This window comes from Panthera leo, chromosome D1, assembly GCF_018350215.1.
Source record: "Panthera leo isolate Ple1 chromosome D1, P.leo_Ple1_pat1.1, whole genome shotgun sequence".
Lineage (NCBI taxonomy): Eukaryota > Metazoa > Chordata > Mammalia > Carnivora > Felidae > Panthera > Panthera leo.
In genome coordinates, this window is record NC_056688.1 from 88,627,699 (window position 1) to 88,649,752 (window position 22,054).

A 22,054-nucleotide genomic window follows, 5' to 3' on the forward strand; every position below is an offset into this window, starting at 1 on the left:
GAGCAACACCGTTAATCATGTATTTCCTTAGAATTCCATGGGGTTGCTCTTCTTCTTTTAAGATGTAGTTCTTATGAGGCATTCGCTTCTAAAAGACTCTATTTTCATCAAATTGAAAATCTGATCCAGTCTGAAACCTTCCCCATTAATCCATTATGTTACGTCAGGGGAAATTTCTTCTTTGCGTCTTCATCCACACCTGCCCTGGATAGCTTAACAGAGTGAAAATACCGATGGCCCGCGAAACAATTCCATTAGCCTCCCCTTTATCCGCCCCCTCCCCTCTTCCCTTTGCTTTAAAGAATTAACTTTTGCAGCTTCTCAGCTTTTTACCCAAGGTTTTCATGCATTTCTAAGACGTCCTCCTTCATTGTGAGAGCTTCCCCTGGTTGCTTGAAAACAACGCGCAGAGAAAACTTGTGCGTGAACCGACACACCTTCCGAGCCACGCCGGTGCACGGGCCTCATTTCTCTTTTTGCCACTTTCTGTATGAAGGAATGTGCCTAGAAGCCTGTAACTCATCGACGTTAGTGTGAGTTAGCCTTTTATCTCACACAGTTGCGTAGCCTCTCCTCTTAGTCAGACACGGGATCAGTTAAGATTTTGTTATGAAAGAATACATCTCCAAATAACTGAAGTTTAAAAAAAGCAAACTTGTTCATCCCTTCTGACTCCAAAGGCTGAAAGTAAAGCCAAAGGCACTGCTGAATCCAGGTACTGAAACTCACTATTTCAGTAGATAGTTCCCTATTAGAACTCCATTTTTTTTTTAATGTTTATTTGTTTTGAGAAAAAGAGAGAGAGGGGGAGACAGAGAATCCCAAGCAGGCTCTGTGCTCTCAGCACAGAGCCCCACACTGGGCTCAGTCTCACAAAGCAGGAGATCATGACCTGAGCCAGAATCAAAAGTCGGACGCCTAGTCGATTGATCCATTCGGGCACCCCAGCACTCTATTTTCATATCTGCTTTTTATGCTGCTCTTTGTGTTGGTTTCATTCTCTTCAACCAGAGACAAATTTCCTCCGTGTGGCCGGAAAGATGAGACCCAGCAGCTCTCCTTGAGTCAGGAACCTCAAACTTGGAGCGATCCCTGTGGGCAGGGGAGTGGTGTGCCATGACTGGCCAGGCCTGGGTTATGTACTCACGCCTGCACCCAGAGGGCAGGCAGGACTTTGTGACTGACCGTCGTTCCAGAATATCATGGGGTAGCAGGCAGGGTGGAAGTGAGGAGAATGGGGCAGATTCGAACAACAGCTTACCACTACCTGCAAACCAATACCTGAGTACCGAGGAAGTACTGAGTATGAAAAGAAGAATAGTTGAGGGGCGCCTGGGTGGCTCAGTCGGTTGGGCGTCCAACTTCAGCTCAGGTCATAATCTCACGGTTCGTGGGTTCGAGCCCCGCGTCAGGCTCTGTGCTGACAGCTTGGAGCCTGGAGCCTGCTTTGGCTTCTGTGTCTGCCTCTCTCTCTGTCCCTCCCCCATTCACACTCTGTCTGTCTCTCTCTCTCTTTCTCTCTCTCTCTCATAAATAAAGGTTAAAAAAAACCCACTATGTTTAAAAAGAATAGTTGAAGTGAGTTAAAAGAGCCTTAGGCGATGTCAGCCAAACAGTGGACGTAAGTACTTCTGCTCAAGGTCAGTGTAAAATATTAAAAGTACTAGCTGCTGAGAGATAAAAATGTCAGGAGAGAAAGTAGCCCAGAGAGAAGCTTAAAGGAATAAAACAAAAATAAAAATACATGTTTAATGAGTAAAAAGGAAGCGAAACAAGAAAAAACACCCCCCAAAAGGAGGGGGGATAGAATAAAGCAACACACAAAATCTCCTTTATTAACAATGGGTGGGCAGAAGACATTAAAGAGAAGCAGACCAAGTAGGAAAACCTCATTCTCAGGACGTGAAAGCATTACGAAAGATTAGAAGTGATAATGCGTACTTTAGTGTATTGTGGATTTGGTTTAAGGGTAAAGTTTTGATTTCACATCGGGACTACAGGCGGTGATTTAAGTAAATAGGAAAAATGCCTGATGAATATGTGAAAGGCATTGAATGAATGAAGATTAACAGCTAGAAGCAGTTAAGGCCTGGGTGAAAAAAATCACACTCATGTGTAAGCTTGGTGAGTCAGAATCATTGTAAATGCTACGAGGTAATTCTCGGGAAGTCACCCTGGCCGAAGTAATATCCTTCACAGCGGCGAGCTTTCACAACAGAGTGAGGTTTTTTAACAGTCGTTCTTGGCTGGGAAGGGAAATCAGCAAATGTGATGTAAGAGTTCAGTGTTGCTTCCCAGATAAAAAGAGGCAAAGGGGAAAATGACAGCAGGTTCTGAAATTTAGGAGGCTGGAGGAAAGAAGTCTTTTTCAGAGAATTTCTATAAAAAACGCACAAGGGTTGCTGCTGTGACATTGCTGAGTATGGGTTGGAATGAGTTACTTCATTCCGTCGTGTGATAAAATCACCGGTTAGAGATGCCATGCGATTAAATTAACTGAGATAATTGTTGAAAATAAGAGCATTTAAAGGGCAGAATTCGACCTGGCATGCTGTAAAGCGAATGGCTTTGAAAGTGCCGTTGGAAAGCGTCGCTTAGGTGCAGGGTCCTTAGAAGTTTGAATTTAGAACAGAATCAACACGTTTCTAAGTTACACGGGACAGAGGTTATCAGGATCTACGCATCTGCGAAAAACTACTGGAACAGAGGAGAAAGGGCAGAAATGTGCAGACCTACCGGTTAGCGTAAGTTCATTGTTAGCAATTGTAGAGAAAGGAAAATAATTGTTTCTTTAATAATACCCTAATATTCTAGTACTGTGATGTTAATCACTTCTATGAATATTGTTAAAATATGTATGCAGTTTTACTAAACTGTCAGAAAGAATACGCCTGAAATTTAAATAAGGAATAAAAACTTAGCTGTCAACCTAAAAATGTCCCTACCTGAAATTTATATAATAAAAACAGCTGTCGACCTAAAAAAGGCCCCTATGTGCATTTTAAGTCTTGGACAATTTATATAATTAAAAAAACCAATTTATTTATTTTTGAGAGAGAGAGAGGAGGAGGAGGGTCAAAGAGAGGGAGAGAGAGGATCCTAAGCAGGCTCTGCACTGTCAGCACAGAGCCCCAGGTGGGGCTCAACCTCATGGACCACAAGGTCATGACGTGAGCCAACATCAAGAGTTGGACGCTTAACCCACTGAGCCACTCAGGCTCCCCAAGTCTTGAATAATTTAAAAATGTCTAAATCGGGGCGCCTGGGTGGCTCAGTCGGTTAAGCGTCCGACTTCGGCTCAGGTCATGATCTCGCGGTCCGTGGGTTCAAGTCCCACGTTGGGCTCTGTGCTGACAGCTCAGAGCCTGGAGCCTGTTTCAGATTCTGTGTCTCCCTCTTTCTCTGACCCTCCCCTGTACATGCTCTCTCTTTGTCTCAAAAATAAATAAATGTTAAAAAAAATTTTTTTTAAATGTCTAAATCAAATGCATCTATCTGTATTTACCGAGAGAAATTTGTTCATCCAGGTTGGACAAATGCCACGGAATGTAGAATGAAAGGCTTAGGACATATTCTTACCGCTGCTACTCATGAGTACTGGGCAAGTTAATCTTTCGAAACCCATGTTTTCATCTGTAATATCAAGGTTTACATTCAAAAAACAAGGATTGCCTGCTACGTGTGGGCACAGCGCTATAGAAATCAGTAGGACAGGGTGCTAGTTCCCTGGAAGCTTCTATGAGTGGGTGGATGGTGGTAATGCTACAATCACAGAGCTGTTGAGAAGCTGACTAGGAGAGTAGAAGTGTTTGCTGAACTACAAGATTTTATGCAATTATTATTATTAAATAAAGTTAATGAACAAAGTGATTCATAGTTTGCTAATGGGAGGACTCATAAAATTAAAGACATTTCAATAAGGAGATATTAGATAAGCTTCATTGACTCAAGATTTTATAATCCTAGTCTTTCTAATCCCCACTTTTGCGATGCAATATATGACTGATTTGTGTATTTATAACCCCCCTCCCAGTGCTGTCTGAACCAGGGATTTAAGACTTTTCCAGTCCTACTCCATTAACTACCATGACCAATTATGTCCATAATATAAAAGCTAATAGGGCATTCATTCTTCCTAGACTCATTTCTCTCCCGGTGGAATTGGGAGAAGGAGGTGAGGCAGACATTTCACGTGACTCCTAATTCCCATCTGCTTTAATGTCTATGGGGGAGACAGGGCAAGTGTCATTCATTCAACATCTATTGACATCTACTTACCATCCTTGGTTTGTAGCCATATCATTTGAAGGGTCAAGATTTCCCACCCAGTGTTGGGCAGGAACATTCAGTACCCTGGGGATGTCTATCTATTTCATTCCTTTGACTGCTGTATCAATCTTGTGGTGTCTTTTAGTTGACTTATATCAAACTGATAGACTTACAGATGACCACCAGTATTTCAAGTGAGAAAGCCATGCATTGAGCACCAACAGAACTGCCTGCTTCGAGAGAGAACTTATTGCACTAATATATTGGATTTCCTTGGGATAGGATATTTTGCTTTTTACCCAGTTTTTATAAAATAATAGAAGCCAAAATGAGCAGAAGATTATACATGCACATACACAACATTCACATACACATGCACACACAATCGCTTTATATTTATAGCATGGGAAAGAAAAGCTTATTAATTGAATAGTTCATCCATACTTGAGGAAAGGGAAGAAATCTTAGCCAGCTAGTAAGTTCCAATTACAGTGGTATTGAATCACGTTCAAATTAACTTAAAGGGCTTGTATACCAGGACAGTATCTCTTTTTTCTTACATTAAAAGTGATGTATGCAATGAAACCTAACACCAATAATGAAGATTTGTGAAACCAATGGAAAAAATTTTTGAGTGACTTTAAAACACATTGCTCAAATAGTAGATAAATGGTTGGTGATAGGCTCGGTCAATATCCTTAAGATGGGAAATAAGTGTGATGAGGGCCATATATAAATACTTACTATTGAAAGAATGAAAAAAAACTAGGCTAAATTCACAAATCACATACATAGTACTATACTTGATGGGTGATTTAAAGAATTTTTAAAAATTTTTTTTTAACGTTTATTTATTTTTGAGACAGAGAGAGACAGAGCATGAACGGGGGAGGGGCAGAGAGAGAGGGAGATACAGAATCGGAAGTAGGCTCCAGGCTCAGAGCCATCAATCAGCCCAAAGCCCGACGCGGGGCTCGAACTCACGGACCGCGAGATCGTGACCTGAGTCGAAGTCGGACGTTTAACTGACTGAGCCACCCAGGCGCCCCTTAAAGAATTTTTTTTTTTTTTAAACGTTTATTTATTTTTGAGACAGAGAGAGACACAGCATGAATGGGGGAGGGGCAGAGAGAGGGAGACACAGAATCTGAAACAGGCTCCAGGCTCTGAGCTGTCAGCAGAGAGCCCGACGCGGGGCTCGAACTCACGGACCGCGAGATTGTGACCTGAGCCGAAGTCGGACGCTCAACCGACTGAGCCACCCAGGCGCCCCCCCTTAAAGAATTTTTTAAGGTAATTTTGACTACTGGAGATTTTCACTTTATTCATTAACTTTCTTTTTAAAAGTTTTTTAATGTTTATTTTTGAGAGAGAGAGAAAGAGAGAGAGAGAGTGAGGGAGGGGCAGAGAGAGACACACACACAGAATCTGAAGCAGGCTCCAGGCTCTGAACTGTCAGCACAGAGCCCAACATGGGGCTCAAACCCATGAACTGTGAGACCATGACCTGAGCCAAAGTCAGATGCTTAACCAACTGAGCCACCCAGGCACCCCTAACTTTCAAACCTAAGATGTAGCTCTACTGTATATTGAAAAATGATTCCTTGGTTTTACTTGCAAAAATGTGGCCCTTAATTGCGATAAAATAATATTAAGTAGGAAAGTAAAAGGTATTTAGTAAAAGTATAAGTAAACTAATAGAAGGAATAGAATATGATATTTATATTCAAAAGGGTAAAAATTAATCATACAGTTGAATAATAAGAAATTCAATGCATGATCAATAAATGATCCCCAAAGAAATTTTGGAAAGTATTAAGTCAGTAAAGCTAAAGATGCTTCTTTGCAAACATATGAAAATTCTTAGACTCCTAAGTCCCTAATGCCTATCTCAGAAGCCACATATACTTTAAGAGGCAAACTCCCTTTATACCCAAGGAGCAGTTGGTATTACATTGATGACATAAAGTTAATTAATGGGGGAAAGCGCAGAGGGCTTACTGAGTGATCTTGGTAAATTTTTTATTTGGGTAATTTAACTTCTAAATTTCATTTTCTTCATCTGTAAAATGAGGGGTAATAATACTTTCAAGGGCTATTATAAAAATTGGATATAAAGCATTTAAAGGTCCTTACCATATGTACTGCTTAGGCTCCTAAAAAATGCAAACTGCTATGATTACTACAATTGTACCTGGCCTTTCTAATTACATGAATAAATTCATTTTATCCTTACAACCTTTACTTGTAAATGGGAAAGTTTCAAGAACAATCATATAGGAGATTAATACAATATTTATAAGAATTGCCTTGCTTATTCTCTGGCTTTTAAAAGTCCAGTAATGAGGGGCGCCCGAGTGATTCAGTCGGTTAAGCGTCCAACTTCAGCTCAGGTCATGACCTCGCGATTCACGAGTTCGAGCCCCGCGTCAGGCTCTGTGCTGACAACTCAGAGCCTGCAACCTGCTTCAGATTCTGTGTCTCCCTCTCTCTGCCCCTCCCCCGCTTGCACTCTGCCTCACTCTCTCTCAAAAATAAACATTAAAAAATTTTTTCAAGTCCAATAATGAAAAACTTGTAGAATTTTAAACAAGGAGACAGTATTAAAATGAAATCCACAGGCCCCAAATGGTGTCACTTAGGCCAAATCATCAAACTGGGCTTAATACCCAACCTAACTTCAGTTTCAATGGTCCCAGAAATGTAGTCTGAACTATTCAGCCAGGAATGTTCTGATCAGCATGGATGAGGCAATCTGTCACATGGGCCTCCCCATTCCTGGACCTGATAAGACACCCCCTGCCCTTCCCCTGAAGGAAAGGTGATCTGGCCTGTAACAATCCTTTATTTTCTTTCATCAATAGCTTCTTGCCTTTTCTTCTCCCTATATAAATCTGCTTTTTTTTTTTTTTTTAACAACTCCTTACAGCTCCCCTCTACTTGCTAGATGGAATGCTGCCCAATTCATAAATCAATTAATAAAGCCAGTTGGATCTTTAAAATTTACTTAGGTGAATTTTTGTGATTTAACAGCAGTAAACGGAGGAAAACTGCATCTATTTTTATTTTAAGTCATTTATTTTAGTTTTCAGAAAATGTACTTTCCAACGACAGAATTACCCAGTTAGGACTGTGACAGAGCCAGAGATGAACATTGTTTATAACGCATAACCACACAAGAGGAACATTTTTTTTTCTGTGATTATCATCCGAAATGTGTTGATTCGATGATTATTGATGACAGATCAATGACTTAAAAACCAAATTCTCTTTCTCTCGGAGTCCTGTTTTAAAGAATCTTGGAGGGAGAATTTCAATTGCGTCTCGAGACGTGCTCCCAATAGTGAGTCCCACATCTGACCCCCTTGACCAGAATTGCTTATGAGATAAAAATGTTCTTCATCACAGGGGCAGTATCGGAACAAACTGAAATACAAGATGAAACTCTGTTTTAGGTTAGGACTTCACCTATGACTTTTTCTGGGGAACTATATCATTTTGAGGTACTTCTCACAAAAGAGAGCTGGGTGGGACAAAACAGCTCTGAAATCAGTTGAGAAAGAATGACATCCTCTTGACTAAAATACGTTAATCCCTCATTCAGTTGGAGAGTGAATGGAATGTCCCGCACTTAACGAAATGAACGTGTTTGATCTGGATCTCTTGCCAGTTGAATCCTTCATTCATAACTGACCTTTCCCCCTCCTTATTTGAAGAAGGAGGAATCATGGAGAGAACAGGTCACAAGGACGTTAGAAGGATGCTTGTTGCCTCCCTGCACAAATACTCTCAGGGCTGTGTCTGTATTCACCTTTGAACCTGGGCTTCTAGCGTAGCGATCCACATCGATCCACATCGTAGGGATCTTAGAAAAACCAACTAGGTGACCCAAACTCCCACCAGCTGTTTCTCCACCGCTCAGTCAGGTTTTGCAAATCCTTTCTGCACTTCTGGTGGGAAGAAACATACAATCCGAGATGTGCTACAGTGTCACAGGCCTTCGCGGACTTACCTGCATCACAATTACCTGGAGGCTAGCTAAGTGACAGGTGTTTAGGAGAGAAATTTTAGAGCGTGCTTGGGTGCATTGACAGTTTGAGGCACTGCGGTAAGATGTTTACCTACTTTTTCGTAAATTGTACATATTTATTATTCCTATCTGAGTTTCAATTGCCTCATCCTAAAAAAAAAAAAAAAAAAAGAATGGAACAATAATACCTCCCTCAAAACACTCTCATGAGAATTAAATGGGACTTCTAGAAAGGAGGGTAATTAATATTTATTGAATTACTGAATACCTACTAAAGGTAGGTTTATTATGAGATAATGCTTTATCTCATTCATTAGCTTCATTTTATTTTTAAACATTTTTTAAATTTATTTTTGAGAGAGAGAGAGAGAGAGAAGGAGACTGGGTAGGGGAGGGGCAGGGGGCGGGAGAGAGAGAGAGAGAAAGAGAGAGAGAGAGAGAGAGAGAGAGAATGAGAGAATTCCAAGCAGGCCCCACACTGTCAGCATACAGCCTGACATCGGGCTCAGTCTCTCAAATCGTGAGATCATGACCTGAGCCAAAGTTGGACGCTCAATGGACTGAGCCACCCAGGCACCCCTAAAAAAATTTTTTTAATGAGGAAATTAAGCTGAAGTAACCAAAGCTAGAACCTAGCACCCAGAAAATAAATACTTAGTGGGTGCTTATAATGTGTCAGGCACTTTTCTTGGTTGTAGTAAATCTCTGTTTCAGAGAGATCTTTAGCATAAGCATCCAGAAAATGTTTGGGGGTGAGGGGAGGGTGATGGCTTATAGGGAAGGAAAATCGATAGCACTGTTTTGGGCCATGCTGGTTTTCAGATGCCTGTTAGACATCCAAGGATGAAGAGTAGGAGGTGGAGAGACAAGTCTGGAGTGTAAAGGAGAGGTCGGGGCTGGAGATAGAACACTGAGTCATCAGCATATAGATAATATTCAAAGCTGCCGCACTGAATGAGATTTCCCGGGGGGGGGGGGGGGGGGGGGGGGAATAAAGATGGAGCACAGGGTTAAGGGCAGATAGCCCTGAGGCCCTCCAACACTGTGGTGTGATAGAGGAGAAATATTCGAGAAAAGAACCACGGACATGGCCAAAGAGGTGAGTGGAAAATCGCGGGAGTTTGAGGTCATGGAAACCTAGAGAAAAATGGAGGGAATTATCACTAGTAAAGCTACGATATAAAGTCATGTAAAATACAGAGAACTGATCCCTAGTTTTGGCAAAAAGTTGGTCTTTTATTCAATAAATATTTATTTAGCACCAACTCTGTATTAGATACTGCTCAAGGGACCAGTGAACAAAACAGATGAAAATCCCTGTCCTCCTGGGGTTCATAATCTGGTGGGGGAAGGTGGAAGGTGAACAATTAAATCACAGTGTTAACCTTAAAAGTAAGACCTGCCTGTTGTTTTACCTGCAAAAGAGTTTATTTGGGAGTAAAAGAGGATTTGCAATCTGGGACTAACTAGCTGTAGCAAAACCCTAGGCAAGTGGGGAGGAGGGACAAAGGAGAGGCATGCTTAAGAAGAAAAGGGATGATTTGGAAAGGCTATTACGGACTAACAGTCCCCTGGAGTAAACTGGGAGTTCAAGCGCGGTGGCTTCTCATTGGCTGAGCTGTTGCGGGAGGGGCGGGGTTAAGGAAAGCGGGTCCTCCTCCAGCAGGCCACGTAGAGGAGTATCTTGGGCAGGGTCAAGTCAGTCTCTTCCTGTTGGGCCTGCAATTGACTACTGAGTGGTAAGGTGTCAATGCTCCCCCCTGTGGAAACCTCCCGACTTTATTTTAGGGAGGTTCCCCCTTACTAATTTTCACAATAGCATGCTGGTTGGTGATAAGCACTTTGCAGAAAACTAAAGCAGGGAGGAAGCGTGTTCAGGATGAGGTGGGTAGGGCAGGGTGGTGATTAAAATAGGGTGAGCAGGGAGAACCACACAGGTGACTTTTGAAGACCTGAATGAGCAGAGGGCATGAATGAGCTATGCAGGGCCCTGGAGGAAGAGCCCTTAAAGGGGGAGAACACCTGCCAAAGAAATTGCCTGGAAAGTACAAAGACTCACCAGGATACTGGCCTGGCTGGAGCAGAGTACGTGAGGAAGAGGGTAATCGAGGGGGGGCAAATGGGGGCATGGGGGAGGCTGTGGGAGCCTTCACTGTGAGACAGGAAGCCAGGGATTTGAGCAGAGGAGTGACACTGGCTGAGTTCCCTGTTAACAGGCTCATGCAGGCTGCTGTGTTGGGAATAGACTCTTGGGGACGGGAGTGGGGTGCTAAGCAAAGGCTGAAGTAGGGAAGTTGGTTAAGAGGCAACTGCAATAGGTTAGGTGAGAAATGGTGTCCCCTGGGCCAGGTGGTCAAAGTGAACCCAGTGAGAAGTTGAGAGACTCTGGATACACCTTGGATCCAAAGCAGATTGGATTTGCTGATCAGCTGGGTGTGTGCGTCTGTAGCATGTGAAAGAAACCACCTAGCGTAACATCGAGATGATGGGCCTGAGCAGTTGGCAGGATGGGGTCGAGGAGGACTTCAGGAAATTCGAGATTCTGTTGTGGATATTGTCCTTAAACATGAGAGGGGGGCGGAGATCTGCTTCAGTGAAGGGGCCAGCCTCCGTGGGGGTGTGGACAGCTCCTCAGCAGAATACAAGCAGAAAGGTGCAAGCCCATACAAGCTCTTTTTTCCAATTAAATTTTTTTAAAAATTGAAGTATAGTTGACATACAATGTTACATGAGCTTCGGCTGTGCAACATAGTGATTCAGCGATTGGACAACTCTATACATTATGCTATGCTCTCTCTGGACGGCTTTTATTTTTCAATGAAAGAGCACTCGGGGTCATCCGTCAGAGTGAATATGCAGGGAGGAGGTGTTTGAAGTTTGAGGAGACAGTTGTTGAGAGTGGGGGAATGAATGGAGGAAGGCAGTAAAATTCAGGGGTGGGGGACGGGCGGAAACAGCTCTAAAGGCCCACTTGACCTTAAGGTGGTGATGTGTTTTCCTTCAGGCACCTTAAGGCACACAGGTACAGGTGTGGAGTCAGAAGAGCGGGAATTAGCTGTGGCTGAAGGTTTGCTGAGTATCGCGGAATGAGAGCAGGGGAAAAATATTCAGCGTTCAAGGAATTCACTCACTCCATGCCTAGGGGTACGAGGAAGTGAGAATTACCACCACTTGAGAGCCTCAGGGAAAACTGTGTCTGGGGGGAGAAAAGGGTTTAATTCAAGACAAAGAAGGAAAGAAAGCATTCAAAGAGGCTGAGGAGGTGGGGGGTTTTGTTACTCTTGGTAAATCTCTTTCAGTGGAGTGGTGTGGCCTGCCTGGAGGGAGTCAGGAACAAGTGAGAATGGTTGACAGAAAAGTGGACAACTCTTTCAAAAATTTTTGCTCTGAGGGTGCTGGATGAACTGAAGGCTGGTGTGTGTGTGTGTGTGTGTGTGTGTGTGTGTGTGTGACTTAAGATAGATGATATTTCAGCATGTTTTTATACCAATAAAAAAGAGCCAGTTAAGAGAGCAAAAAATTGCCAGTACAAAAGAGAAAAGGGACTGATGTGGGGATCCTTGCAGAAGCAAAGTCCTTGAGAAGGCTAGAGGGCATTGGATCCAAGGCCTAAGTGGAAGAATTGGCCTTAGAACCAACTTTGTACAAGAAAAGTGGCAAAGAAGGCTGTAGGCAGGAAGGTTGGTGGAAACGTTAACTGGAAAGATTAGTTCTCTTTGGAATGGATCTATTTTATCTCTGTGAGTATGAGAGGTTGTCATCTGGTGTGTGTGTGTGTGTGTGTGTGTTGGGGAGGGGGGTGAATATTGGAAATTTGATGAAAGATAAGGGCCAGGAGAGACAGTCCTGAGGTTGGGAGAATGAATTTACTACGGAATCATAGGAAGTTTGCTTGGCAGTATTGAGGGTCCACCTGACGTGTGTGGTCCTAGATCTGAAGCGGGATCAATCAACAGAGTTGTGTAATTTTTCCCCACCGGGCCATCCCCATCCCAGGGCGTTGGGATGTTTGCAATGAAATGCTGCAAATATGGGGCCGCCATCTGGGCTTCAAAAGGAGGGAAGCAAGGGCATGAAGGGGGTCCTGGATAACGACAAAGGGTCTGGTCGAGGGCCTGGAGTGAGAGGACTAGGGTCAATGTACTTGAAGGGGAGAGGGCAGTAAACAGAGAGGGGGGTAGATGAGCTTCAGATTGTGCAGATGGTGCCTTATTGATTTTCTCCCCCCACTGAAAAAAGCACTAACCAAGTGAAACCTTTATGATCAAGGTGATGTTGCTTTTGGCTTCCTGAAGGAAAACGCTTTCTGATTATATCACTGGTTTGGTTAGGGTTGGTTTGGCTAGTAGAGTTGGAGTCGGTGGGAATTTCACAGTTGATTCCGGTATGAAATGAGTGCCTTTATGCTTTGTTACAAGGAAGCACTACAGCAAACAGGGGAAACCTGTAAATTGTTTTGACGTCAATATGGAGAGATACACTTGGCTTTAACTTTTCACATACGTTTCATGATGCCAATATTAAAATAAGAAAATGCTCATTTCATAATGAATGGAAATTTTCTCACGAATTGGGTATCCTCAGCAACTTTAGAGAATAAAAGGGTTTCTCTGGGAGTGTACGTAAAAAAAGGAATTAATTTAAGTGAGGATATTTTGCTGTTAAGGATTTAAAAGTAAGCATAAAAAAAAAACCTTCATTATAAAATTTTTTATTTCACCGCATTGCCATTTAAAATTCCAAGAATACAAGCAAATATCGTCCAACGTCAGAAGTAGATTCAGGGTGACCATCTTCAGTGTTTAGTGACTTAATAGTATCATGGGAAGGTTCAATTCATTAAAAAGAATAATCAAGTTTCATTTGCATAATAATCAAGATAGGCTTGGTGTACAGAATTACATTTTCACTTGGCTTATACGATTCCATTTTCTCCAACCGGAAGCTGTGTAGGATCCAGGCCCACTTTCTTCATGGACACGGCCACGTCAAACAAATAGTCGTAACACTCACACCTAGAAAAGAAAAAGCAAAGAACGGAAGGTCTTAGTGAAAGAGAGTTCTCCAGCCCTCCCACATTTCTCCTCTCCATCAGGCTAAGCCGGCTCCTAGTGCATTGTTTTTTTCTCAATTCCAGGCCAGATTTTTCTCATTTTGCCCCCAGCATTATTAAAACATGGAAAGGAATCATTTTGAATCATGCAACCATATTACATGCATCTCAGGAAATAAAAGGGAGTTTAAAATATACTACTTACATAAATTTAAATTTTTTACTCCGTGTCACTTTTTGAAATAAATGTAGCAAATCATTATTAACTTGGGTTAGCCTTATTCTCCCTTCTAGCCTTACACTTGGGAGAAAAAGAGCTGTTTCCTTCTCCTTTGTATCAAGTGCATAGTGTCTCGCCAAATAACAGCTTGTCCAATAAATATTTTGTAATAAATGAATACATAATGCAAATCAAGTATCTAGAAATAACAGATTTAAATTTAAATTTTTTTAAATGTTTTTATTCATTTAAAAAAAATTTTTTTTTAACGTTTATTTATTTTTGAGACAGAGAGAGACAGAGCATGAACAGGGGAGGGGCAGAGAGAGAGGGAGACACAGAATCTGAAACAGGCTCCAGGCTCTGAGCGGTCAGCACAGAGCCCGACTCGGGGCTCGAACTCACGGACCGTGAGATCATGACCTGAGCCGAAATCGGACGCTTAACCCACCAAGCCACCCAGGCGCCCCTGTTTTTATTCATTTTTGAGACAGAGAGAGAGACAGAGCATGAGCAGGAGAGGGGCAGAGCAAAAGGGAGACACAGAATCCAAAGCAGGCTCCAGGCTCCGAGCTGTCAGCACAGAGCCTGGCAGGGGGCTTGAACTCACGAACTGCGAGATCATGACCTGAGACGAAGTCGGACGCTTAACCGACTGAGCCACCCAGGCGCCCCCAGATGACTTAAATTTAAACCACTTTGACCAATAACACACAAAAAAGTCGTACTTCCTTTCAAATCATAAAACACACTTCATTCCCTCTTCACATCTGGAGTATAGTGACTTGTCCCAAATGCCCTTTGATGGATACTTACATGGTTTTGGCCTTCTCCCAGGTTTCTCCCCAGACGTACACTCCATGACGCCTGACCAGGACCGCGCAGGAGTCTGGGTATTCATTTATCGCGCGAGCCATTCGTTCTTTGAGGTCTTTCTCCTCAGGTGTATTCTCAATAATGGGTACCACTAACATATCATCATACCTATGGGACAAAACAAGCCATTTTTCCCGCTAAAACAAATAAAGGTATTCATATGTAAAATTTACAATTTTTTTCACGGACCAACTAGACATTCTCTTTGTATCCGAAAGCCACTCCACGTTATGAACAAGATTTTGCGTGTTATTCTGTATATCTTGCATAGAGAGCTGTATCAAAAGACGCCTTGGGAATCTGGCAGGTATTATTCTAAGTGGCAGAAATTTGTATAGGATACCAAAACCTAACAAAGAAATTATCAAGATCATACAAGTATTTTCTTGAGGCAGAGACAATCATAGTATTTTTAATAGGAGATGAGAAATGATAGATCCGAGAACCAGAAACATAGAAAGGATTAACAACTGAACTACTTATTAAGTATGGATTTTCCAAAGATACAAAACCATTTTATTTTATCTCTGCAAGACCTCAAAGTGTCTCAGGCAAATAAATACATACGGGTGTGGTTTATAGTACTGGGTTAGCAAGAACCTTCAGGAAATAACTATTAAAGGTGTGATAGTACTTTCAGAACATTCTCAAGTCTGTGGCATTAGAACTTCTTTTACTTCCACCTGTTTTCAGTAAATACGTGTGATAAAATCAGAATATGCATTTCCTTTCTGTTCATGTAATAATATTTACGCAAATAACTTAGATACTGGTAAAATTAAGTCTATCTCTGAGGTCATTTATACCCAGTCAAACTCGGACGTGTTTTCCCTTTTACATAAATTTCTCTTCCCTTGTTAAAGTAACATCTCCTTTTTCGCTACCTCTATAATGGCTAAACTTCACAACAACAAAAGAAGTTCTAAGTAAAGTTTTACCAAAAATTGCTACTTTAGGGCAGGTATAGGCTAAGGAGCTGTCACGTGATAAAGAGCCTGGCCAACCACTACCAGCAGCATTATGGAGATGTTTATTATTTCACTTAAGTGAAATGGAGGTAATTGAAGGATATTCTTAAATATGGAAAGAATGAATTGCTAGCCCTAAATCTTTCTTTCTTTTTTTTTTTTGTAATCTTTACTTATTTTTGAGAGAGAGAGACAGAGTGCAAGCAGGGGAGGGGCAGAGAGAGAGGGAGACAGAATCCGAAGCAGGGTCCAGGTTCTGAGCTGTCAGCCCCTGACGTGGGGCTCGAACTCACAAAATGCGAGTTGATGACCTGAGCCGAAGTCAGACGTTTAACGGACTGAGCCAGCCAGACGCCCCCCAGATCTTTCCTAATGTTGGCCAAGAGAATCACAAACATATATTTTCCTCTAGCATACACTGAAAAGTCAGACATCTTTTCCTGAGTAAAATAATATCACAGCAAAATGAGACCTGAAATTCAACCCAAGCCATCCACTTTACAGACTGAACACTATTCCTTCTGAGTCAAATGAGGAACAGAGCCAAGATGGTCCTCTGACCTCTAAACAGTGTGCTTTTTTCACTCTGCCACAGGCCACCCGTGTTGCTGCCGGAAGGAAGGACAACCACACTTACATACATACGGTAACCTCCCCTGAGGAGAATTAGGTGTGTATTTGAAAGTTTTTGTTTTTCAAGCTGGACTTAAAAAATACAGAGTATCAAAACCCTCCTTTGTTCCTTCGCCCAGCCTTCACTGCCCCTTCTTTTGAAAACTGGACTCTTAGGATTCTCCCCAAATTCTGAAGAAAGATCACTGCCTCCTGAGCTGTGATAATGACCCTGTTACTGACTTCCCAGCCAGGATCAAATAGAATTGCAAAAGACATTTCAAAAAGGTTTGTATTCTTTAAAATCAGAAACGTTTAAAGTGATCTATGAAGCGTGTCTGTTATGATGCATAAGAAGTGGCATGTCTTGGTTCGGGCCATTCTTTTTCTCACAGAATTCCAGAAGGCTCTCTGCTGTCCCTCTACCCGCCCTTTCACGCCTCCTTCTCACCTGCTTTTATTTCTTCACCAAAGCAACCAAACGCTGATGAAATTAATAGCACACACAATGCCTCTCCTTGGAGACCCAGAATGGAAAGGCAATGTGGGGCTATCCTTTCCTTAGTATGTACACTTCCATAATTTAAACATTTCACTTTTGTAAATAGATATTCTGCAGTGCTGAGTAATGCTGTAGGCATACAATAAATAGTAACTAAAATCAAGTCATATTGAGTTCCCGGCACACTCGTTTAAACATGTACATGGATTCTACTACGTGGATTAACAATAAGATACTGCTGTTAAGAACACTTTAGAAAAACTGGCACCCGTTTCCTCTAAGCAAGGTAAGGTAGGATCAGGCCCTCGGGCAAATTAAGCAGCTCAGGAATAAGAATGCCAGTACATTCAAATGAAATGCTTAGCTTGTACCTGAACACCGAGAACGCATTTCTTCCCATCCCTGTATTCTAGATTGGCGAACATTTTGGTGGGCTGGCGGATTTGGTTGATTTTATCTAGAAGGCCTCCACTCTATACCATCTAATGCCACTTTCCATACTGAAAAATTATAAAAATACATAGATCTACTTAATTGAAATAATCGTAAATATGAAAATATTCTAGAAATACTAAATTTGAAAAAAATTAAAAATTTGTTTTAATTTAATTTAATTTTTTTTTATTTTTGAGAGCACGAGAGAGAGACAGAGCATGAGCAGGGGAGAGGCAGAGAGAGAGGGAGACACATGTCCAAAGCAGGCTCCAGGTTCTGAGCTGTCGGCACAGAGCCCGATGTGGGGCTTGAACTCATTTATTTAATGTTAAATAAATTTTAACATTTATTTATTTTTGAGAGAGAGAGAGAGAGACAGAGTGTGAGCAGGGGAGGGGCAGAGAGAGAGGGAGACATAGACTCTGAAGCAGGCTCCGGGCTCTGGGCTGATAGCCCAGAGCCCGACACGGGTCTTGAACTCACAAATTGCAAGATCATGACCTGAGCTCAAGTCAGATGTTTAACCAACACAGGCTCCCCTAGACATACTAAATTAAATCAAGATGAAGCTTCAGTCAGGGCTGAAGCTTCCTGGAGACAAAATGAAGGTGAGGGGACCACGCTCTCAGGGTGCTTCCATACAGGAACATAATCTTTCCATCTCTATAGAAAGCTCAGCCAAGGGTTTTCCACTTAACTCTGACAAACGGTTTCATTATTCATGTTGCTAATAATTTACCAAGGCTGGGGTGGTGGTGGGGAGGAGGAAGGGTGGCGTCTGATTTGTGTCACTGAGAACAGATCTGGAAGTGTAATATTAAGTGGGGTATTACTTAACATAGATCCCACAACATCTCATTAAAGGCATAAAAAAGATCAGCAGCCTCTTTATCAAAAGACAGAAAAAATACTTTTGAAATTACTTAAGCAAAAATAGAAAAAAATACCTGTAATACCCTCCCGAAGTACATTTCCTTATTCCTTTTATCATCTCTTGATGTGTAATTTTAAACTCTCGTCCTGGAAAGAGAAGGGTGGCCATGACAGCTGCTTTTGAGTGGGTATGAATCACTGCACCTGCTCCTGGAGGAGGGAGAAGAAAGTCACATACTCAGGGAAAACAAAACGATACCTTTAAAAATATATATATGATAAGTGATATATACTATATATACATAACATATATATTATATATCACATATCATATATATATTATATATCACATACATTTATTTGTATCTGATGATGACCTTGTTTTTCTTGGCATGGAATAATAAGTTGGCAGTAGACAGGAGGGGAGGGATGGAGGTAGGAAGAGAGAAATACTAACAGAAGCTGCAAAGCTGCAAAAAGCATTTAAACTTTATCAGCATTGGGGCAATGCACAATACACATGCTTAAGAAATAGCTTTTAGATGGTCTGAAGTGTAACTAGAATAATCATGGAGATCATAGTCCAATATTCCCATTTAATTAGGAGTTCCTCTGTGCCAGGCACTGGGCAAATCCCCATTACGTGTGATCTCTTGATCTTCAGTTCCCCACAACAACCAGAGATGTAAATTCTATGCCCCCGACTTAATGGTCAAGGAAACGGGGGTTCAGAGATGTTAAATCACTTGTCTGCGGTTCACAGATAGCAGTGGTGGCACTTGGGTTTAAACCGCGGTCATGGTGACCCTTAATCATGGAGTTAGGCTTCAGAGTGCGGGCCATGTCTCGGTGGCATCGGGGTTGCAGGGTTTTAATGGATTTACCTAAAAAAGGATTTGTATGCTATAAAATTCAGTAATGGCTATTTTTGCAATTGGAAGTTTATTTCGCTTTATGCTGGGAGAGATGTTTCATGCTGTTAGCATCTGTTCCTGAGATTTTACGCTGTCGGGAGCAGCTGACAGTGTCCGGGAACAGAACACAGCATGAGACCATGCTCAGAACAGATTTCATTCAGGGGCTATAAAAAGCATGGTTGTAATGACTTTATTGCTCTGGTGTTTCAGGTATAATTTTCTATTTTCACACCGTCCTCTAGGCTCAACCTTTCCAGACTGGTTTGCTATCACAAATTCTGGGAATTGAAATAAGACTCCTACTTTTATCATATGGTACACTAAAAAAAAAAAAGAGAGAGAGAGAGAGAGAGAGAGAGAGAGAGAGAGAGAGAGAGAGACAGCACTATTCCTACTAAAAGTAAAGGCCACAATTTTCCCTCACTTGTAATCTTACTTACCTTCTACAAGTTCCCAGAGGTAGACCTCTACACTAGAAGTAGGCATCTGATTGTAAATATAGTGTTGTCAGTCAACCTGACAATCTAGTGGAGTCATACTAGGTTGGAATTCTGGCCCCAGGACTCACTAGCTATTTATTTTAGGAAAATCTCCCAGAGCCTCTGTCCTCTCGAACACAAAATGGAGTAACAATGGGCCTTCCACGTGGGCTGATGTGAGCACTGAAAGTGTTAACATAATTAAAGTTCTTGCACACAGTAGGTGTTCGAGAAATGTTAACTACAACAATAATTACAATTATTTAGAAAACCTACTCTGTAGCAAATAGTTCTTTATGGTGAATACATTTTCTGCCTACCTCTCATTGTGTAAGCATTCATGAAAAGAGGCGTGCACTGGCTTTTTTTAAGATTCTTATGCGGCAGAGGTCCACTTATGTCCTGTTCATTGATGTCACAAACAAACATGTCTTCAGGCTGTTTGTAGAGGGGGGCAGAGAAGAAAAAAAAGGCTTATACGATATCAATTAGAAGTGTCCCCTTTCTGGTGTGTGCTAAGATGCATGTATGCATATTTAACCCATCTTTTAAATATTCATATAATTGTTTCTCTTCCAAAATGTTTCAGCCATTTTGAGAAATAAAAACTGTTTTCTACTGATAAAAATATTCTCAAGAGAGCTGCAATTCTTCCTTTAGAATTTGAAGAAACAATTGATATGGAAAATTTCATATGCATGTAATGATACTTCATCAACTTAGCTTCTTGGCTTTCCCCTGTCATTTCACAACTATATTTCAGAGAAACTCTACAAAGAAATCATCATTCTAAGATGGGGGTTACAGTTTTTTCTTCATATGTCATCATAGGAGGAAAAATATAGAGTAGAATTTTCTTATCTCCTGAGAAAGGGAACTGGTACTCAGACATGTTAATCTCAGTAAGGTATATTATTCTTAAAGTTGAAGTAATTAAGCAGATCCACAGATTTTTCCTAGTAGTGCATGCATACTTCTGACTTGTGACTTTCATTTGCCAGGGTTTATTACAAACTACAATATAAATGTTTTATTAATGAAGGATTATGCCTTAGGAGTTAAGTGTTATGTTTAAATTTTCAGCACTCCAGCATTAATATGGAATGAGACTTCTCAAAAATCTGAAATAAAGTTTTATAACTTAGATTGGAATAGCTTTGCTATTGTTTAATATGAGTCAGTTTGGTCCATTGAGACCATCAACGTGATCACCCTACCAGCCTGATAAAGACAGTGTTATAATGCTGAAAAATTATAATCACTTTGTAGTAGGACTTAAGATTGTGCCATTCACTTGTGCCCTCTAGAGGATGAATGACAATTCAAAAATATTAGTTGCATGGAGGTTCACCTTAAAAAAAAAATGTAATAGTTACTTAAGAAATGTTTATTGATTATTCATTTAAATTATCAATATAACCCCCCCTCAAAACTTCTTTTAAAATTAATTCCATTTCACAAAACAATAATAGTCAAGTAGAGAAGAAAAGAGCTTTGGGGTCAAGAAGGAACCTTTAACATACCTGAATCCGTTCCTTTTGCACTCCTGAAGGAGCAATGTAGATCTCATCGCTGGTAACACAAAATGTAGAAATTGGTATGTATTTAACTCTACTGTTCTGCTTTTGAACAAAGGCAAGTGTATTCTTACAGTCCAATCATCAATATTCTTTATAAATCAAATCACACAGAAAGCTGCTTGAATTAATTACTGATGTGTGCTGTATAGAAAGAATAACAAATTACTAACGCACTGTAATTACATGACAAACGTAATGCTGGTGATGCAGTAAAATGTTGACAGTTTTCATATATATTTCTTTATTTCTGTTTACAGTGCAAAATCAATGGTAACCAGATTTTTATCTGATTATGGGAAATAAAACAAGTCTTTGGCATCTTTAGCATGAGATTGCAGTTTATCTCATTAAATGTGGAACAGTTACTACAAAATCCAATCAGGGGAAGATATGCTCTTGAGCAGATGATCTCTGTCTCACAAGGGATCAAGTTTAATTTTAGTGCTTGAAATGCTCTGCTTATAAAACATGAAGTTCAGGGACCCCTGCTGGACACCTTATTAAATTACAGCATTAACATTAAGCTACTTTTTGGGTGGAATATATGCTTCCTATTTGAAAAGCACATCTTTCTTGTGAAACTATTTGGTAATAAAGCTGAAACAACTGTGGAAAGTTAAAAATACGGATAAAAGGCACGGTTCCATCTGGAGATGTGTCTGTTACAGAATGTTGTGCTAGGGGAGATGCTATAATGTACCATTTGTCACAAAGTACTCTCAAATTTGATTGGGAAATTAACTTCAAGATCTTCTCTAAATTCTCTCCAGCCTCAACAGAGTTCCTTTGTCTCCTTTGTCAGTTTCAGTGGCTCCCAGAAGGTAGTAAAGAGCTGCCACATACATGCGATTGAAAGAAATACCAGCACCTGAATGCTCCAGCTTCTGCCGCTGAGACACGGATGTAGGGACACTGGTTCCTGGTGAATAATGAGGATGATGGCCTATATTGAGTCAAGCCATCAATCCAGTTATTAATAAACCCATAGACTTGTAACTGACAAAAATGAAAGTTCCTTTAAGGGTCCACGGGTAAACTAAGATCTGGAAAAGAAATGTCTGGTAATGGGAGTGAAATCCAAACCACAGTAAGCTACATTCAGGTGTTTTCATGAAATAGCTCACTTAAGAGCTTTGTTGCATAAAAAAACCCACGACATAAGAAAACAGAGTGGCATTCCTCTGGAACCAGTGGAATCAGAGGGATCATACAGTTAGAAAGAGTTCTTTGCAAATACCGG

At 41.1% G+C, this 22,054-nt stretch overlaps 1 protein-coding gene across 1 annotated transcript in view; it reads right to left on the reverse strand.

Moving 5' to 3' along the window:
* Positions 1-12,994: 12,994 nt before the first annotated feature.
* LOC122199556 (APAF1 interacting protein) overlaps positions 12,995-22,054 on the reverse strand; it is a 24,153-nt gene continuing 15,093 nt past the window's right edge. The window contains exons 3-7 of the mRNA XM_042904705.1: positions 20,758-20,806; positions 19,555-19,672; positions 17,913-18,048; positions 14,389-14,556; positions 12,995-13,314 (exon numbers count right to left, since the gene is read on the reverse strand). Of these exons, the coding sequence (XP_042760639.1) occupies positions 13,215-13,314; positions 14,389-14,556; positions 17,913-18,048; positions 19,555-19,672; positions 20,758-20,806 (571 nt within the window). The 3' untranslated portion in view covers positions 12,995-13,214. The remainder of the gene's footprint in view (positions 13,315-14,388; positions 14,557-17,912; positions 18,049-19,554; positions 19,673-20,757; positions 20,807-22,054) is intronic.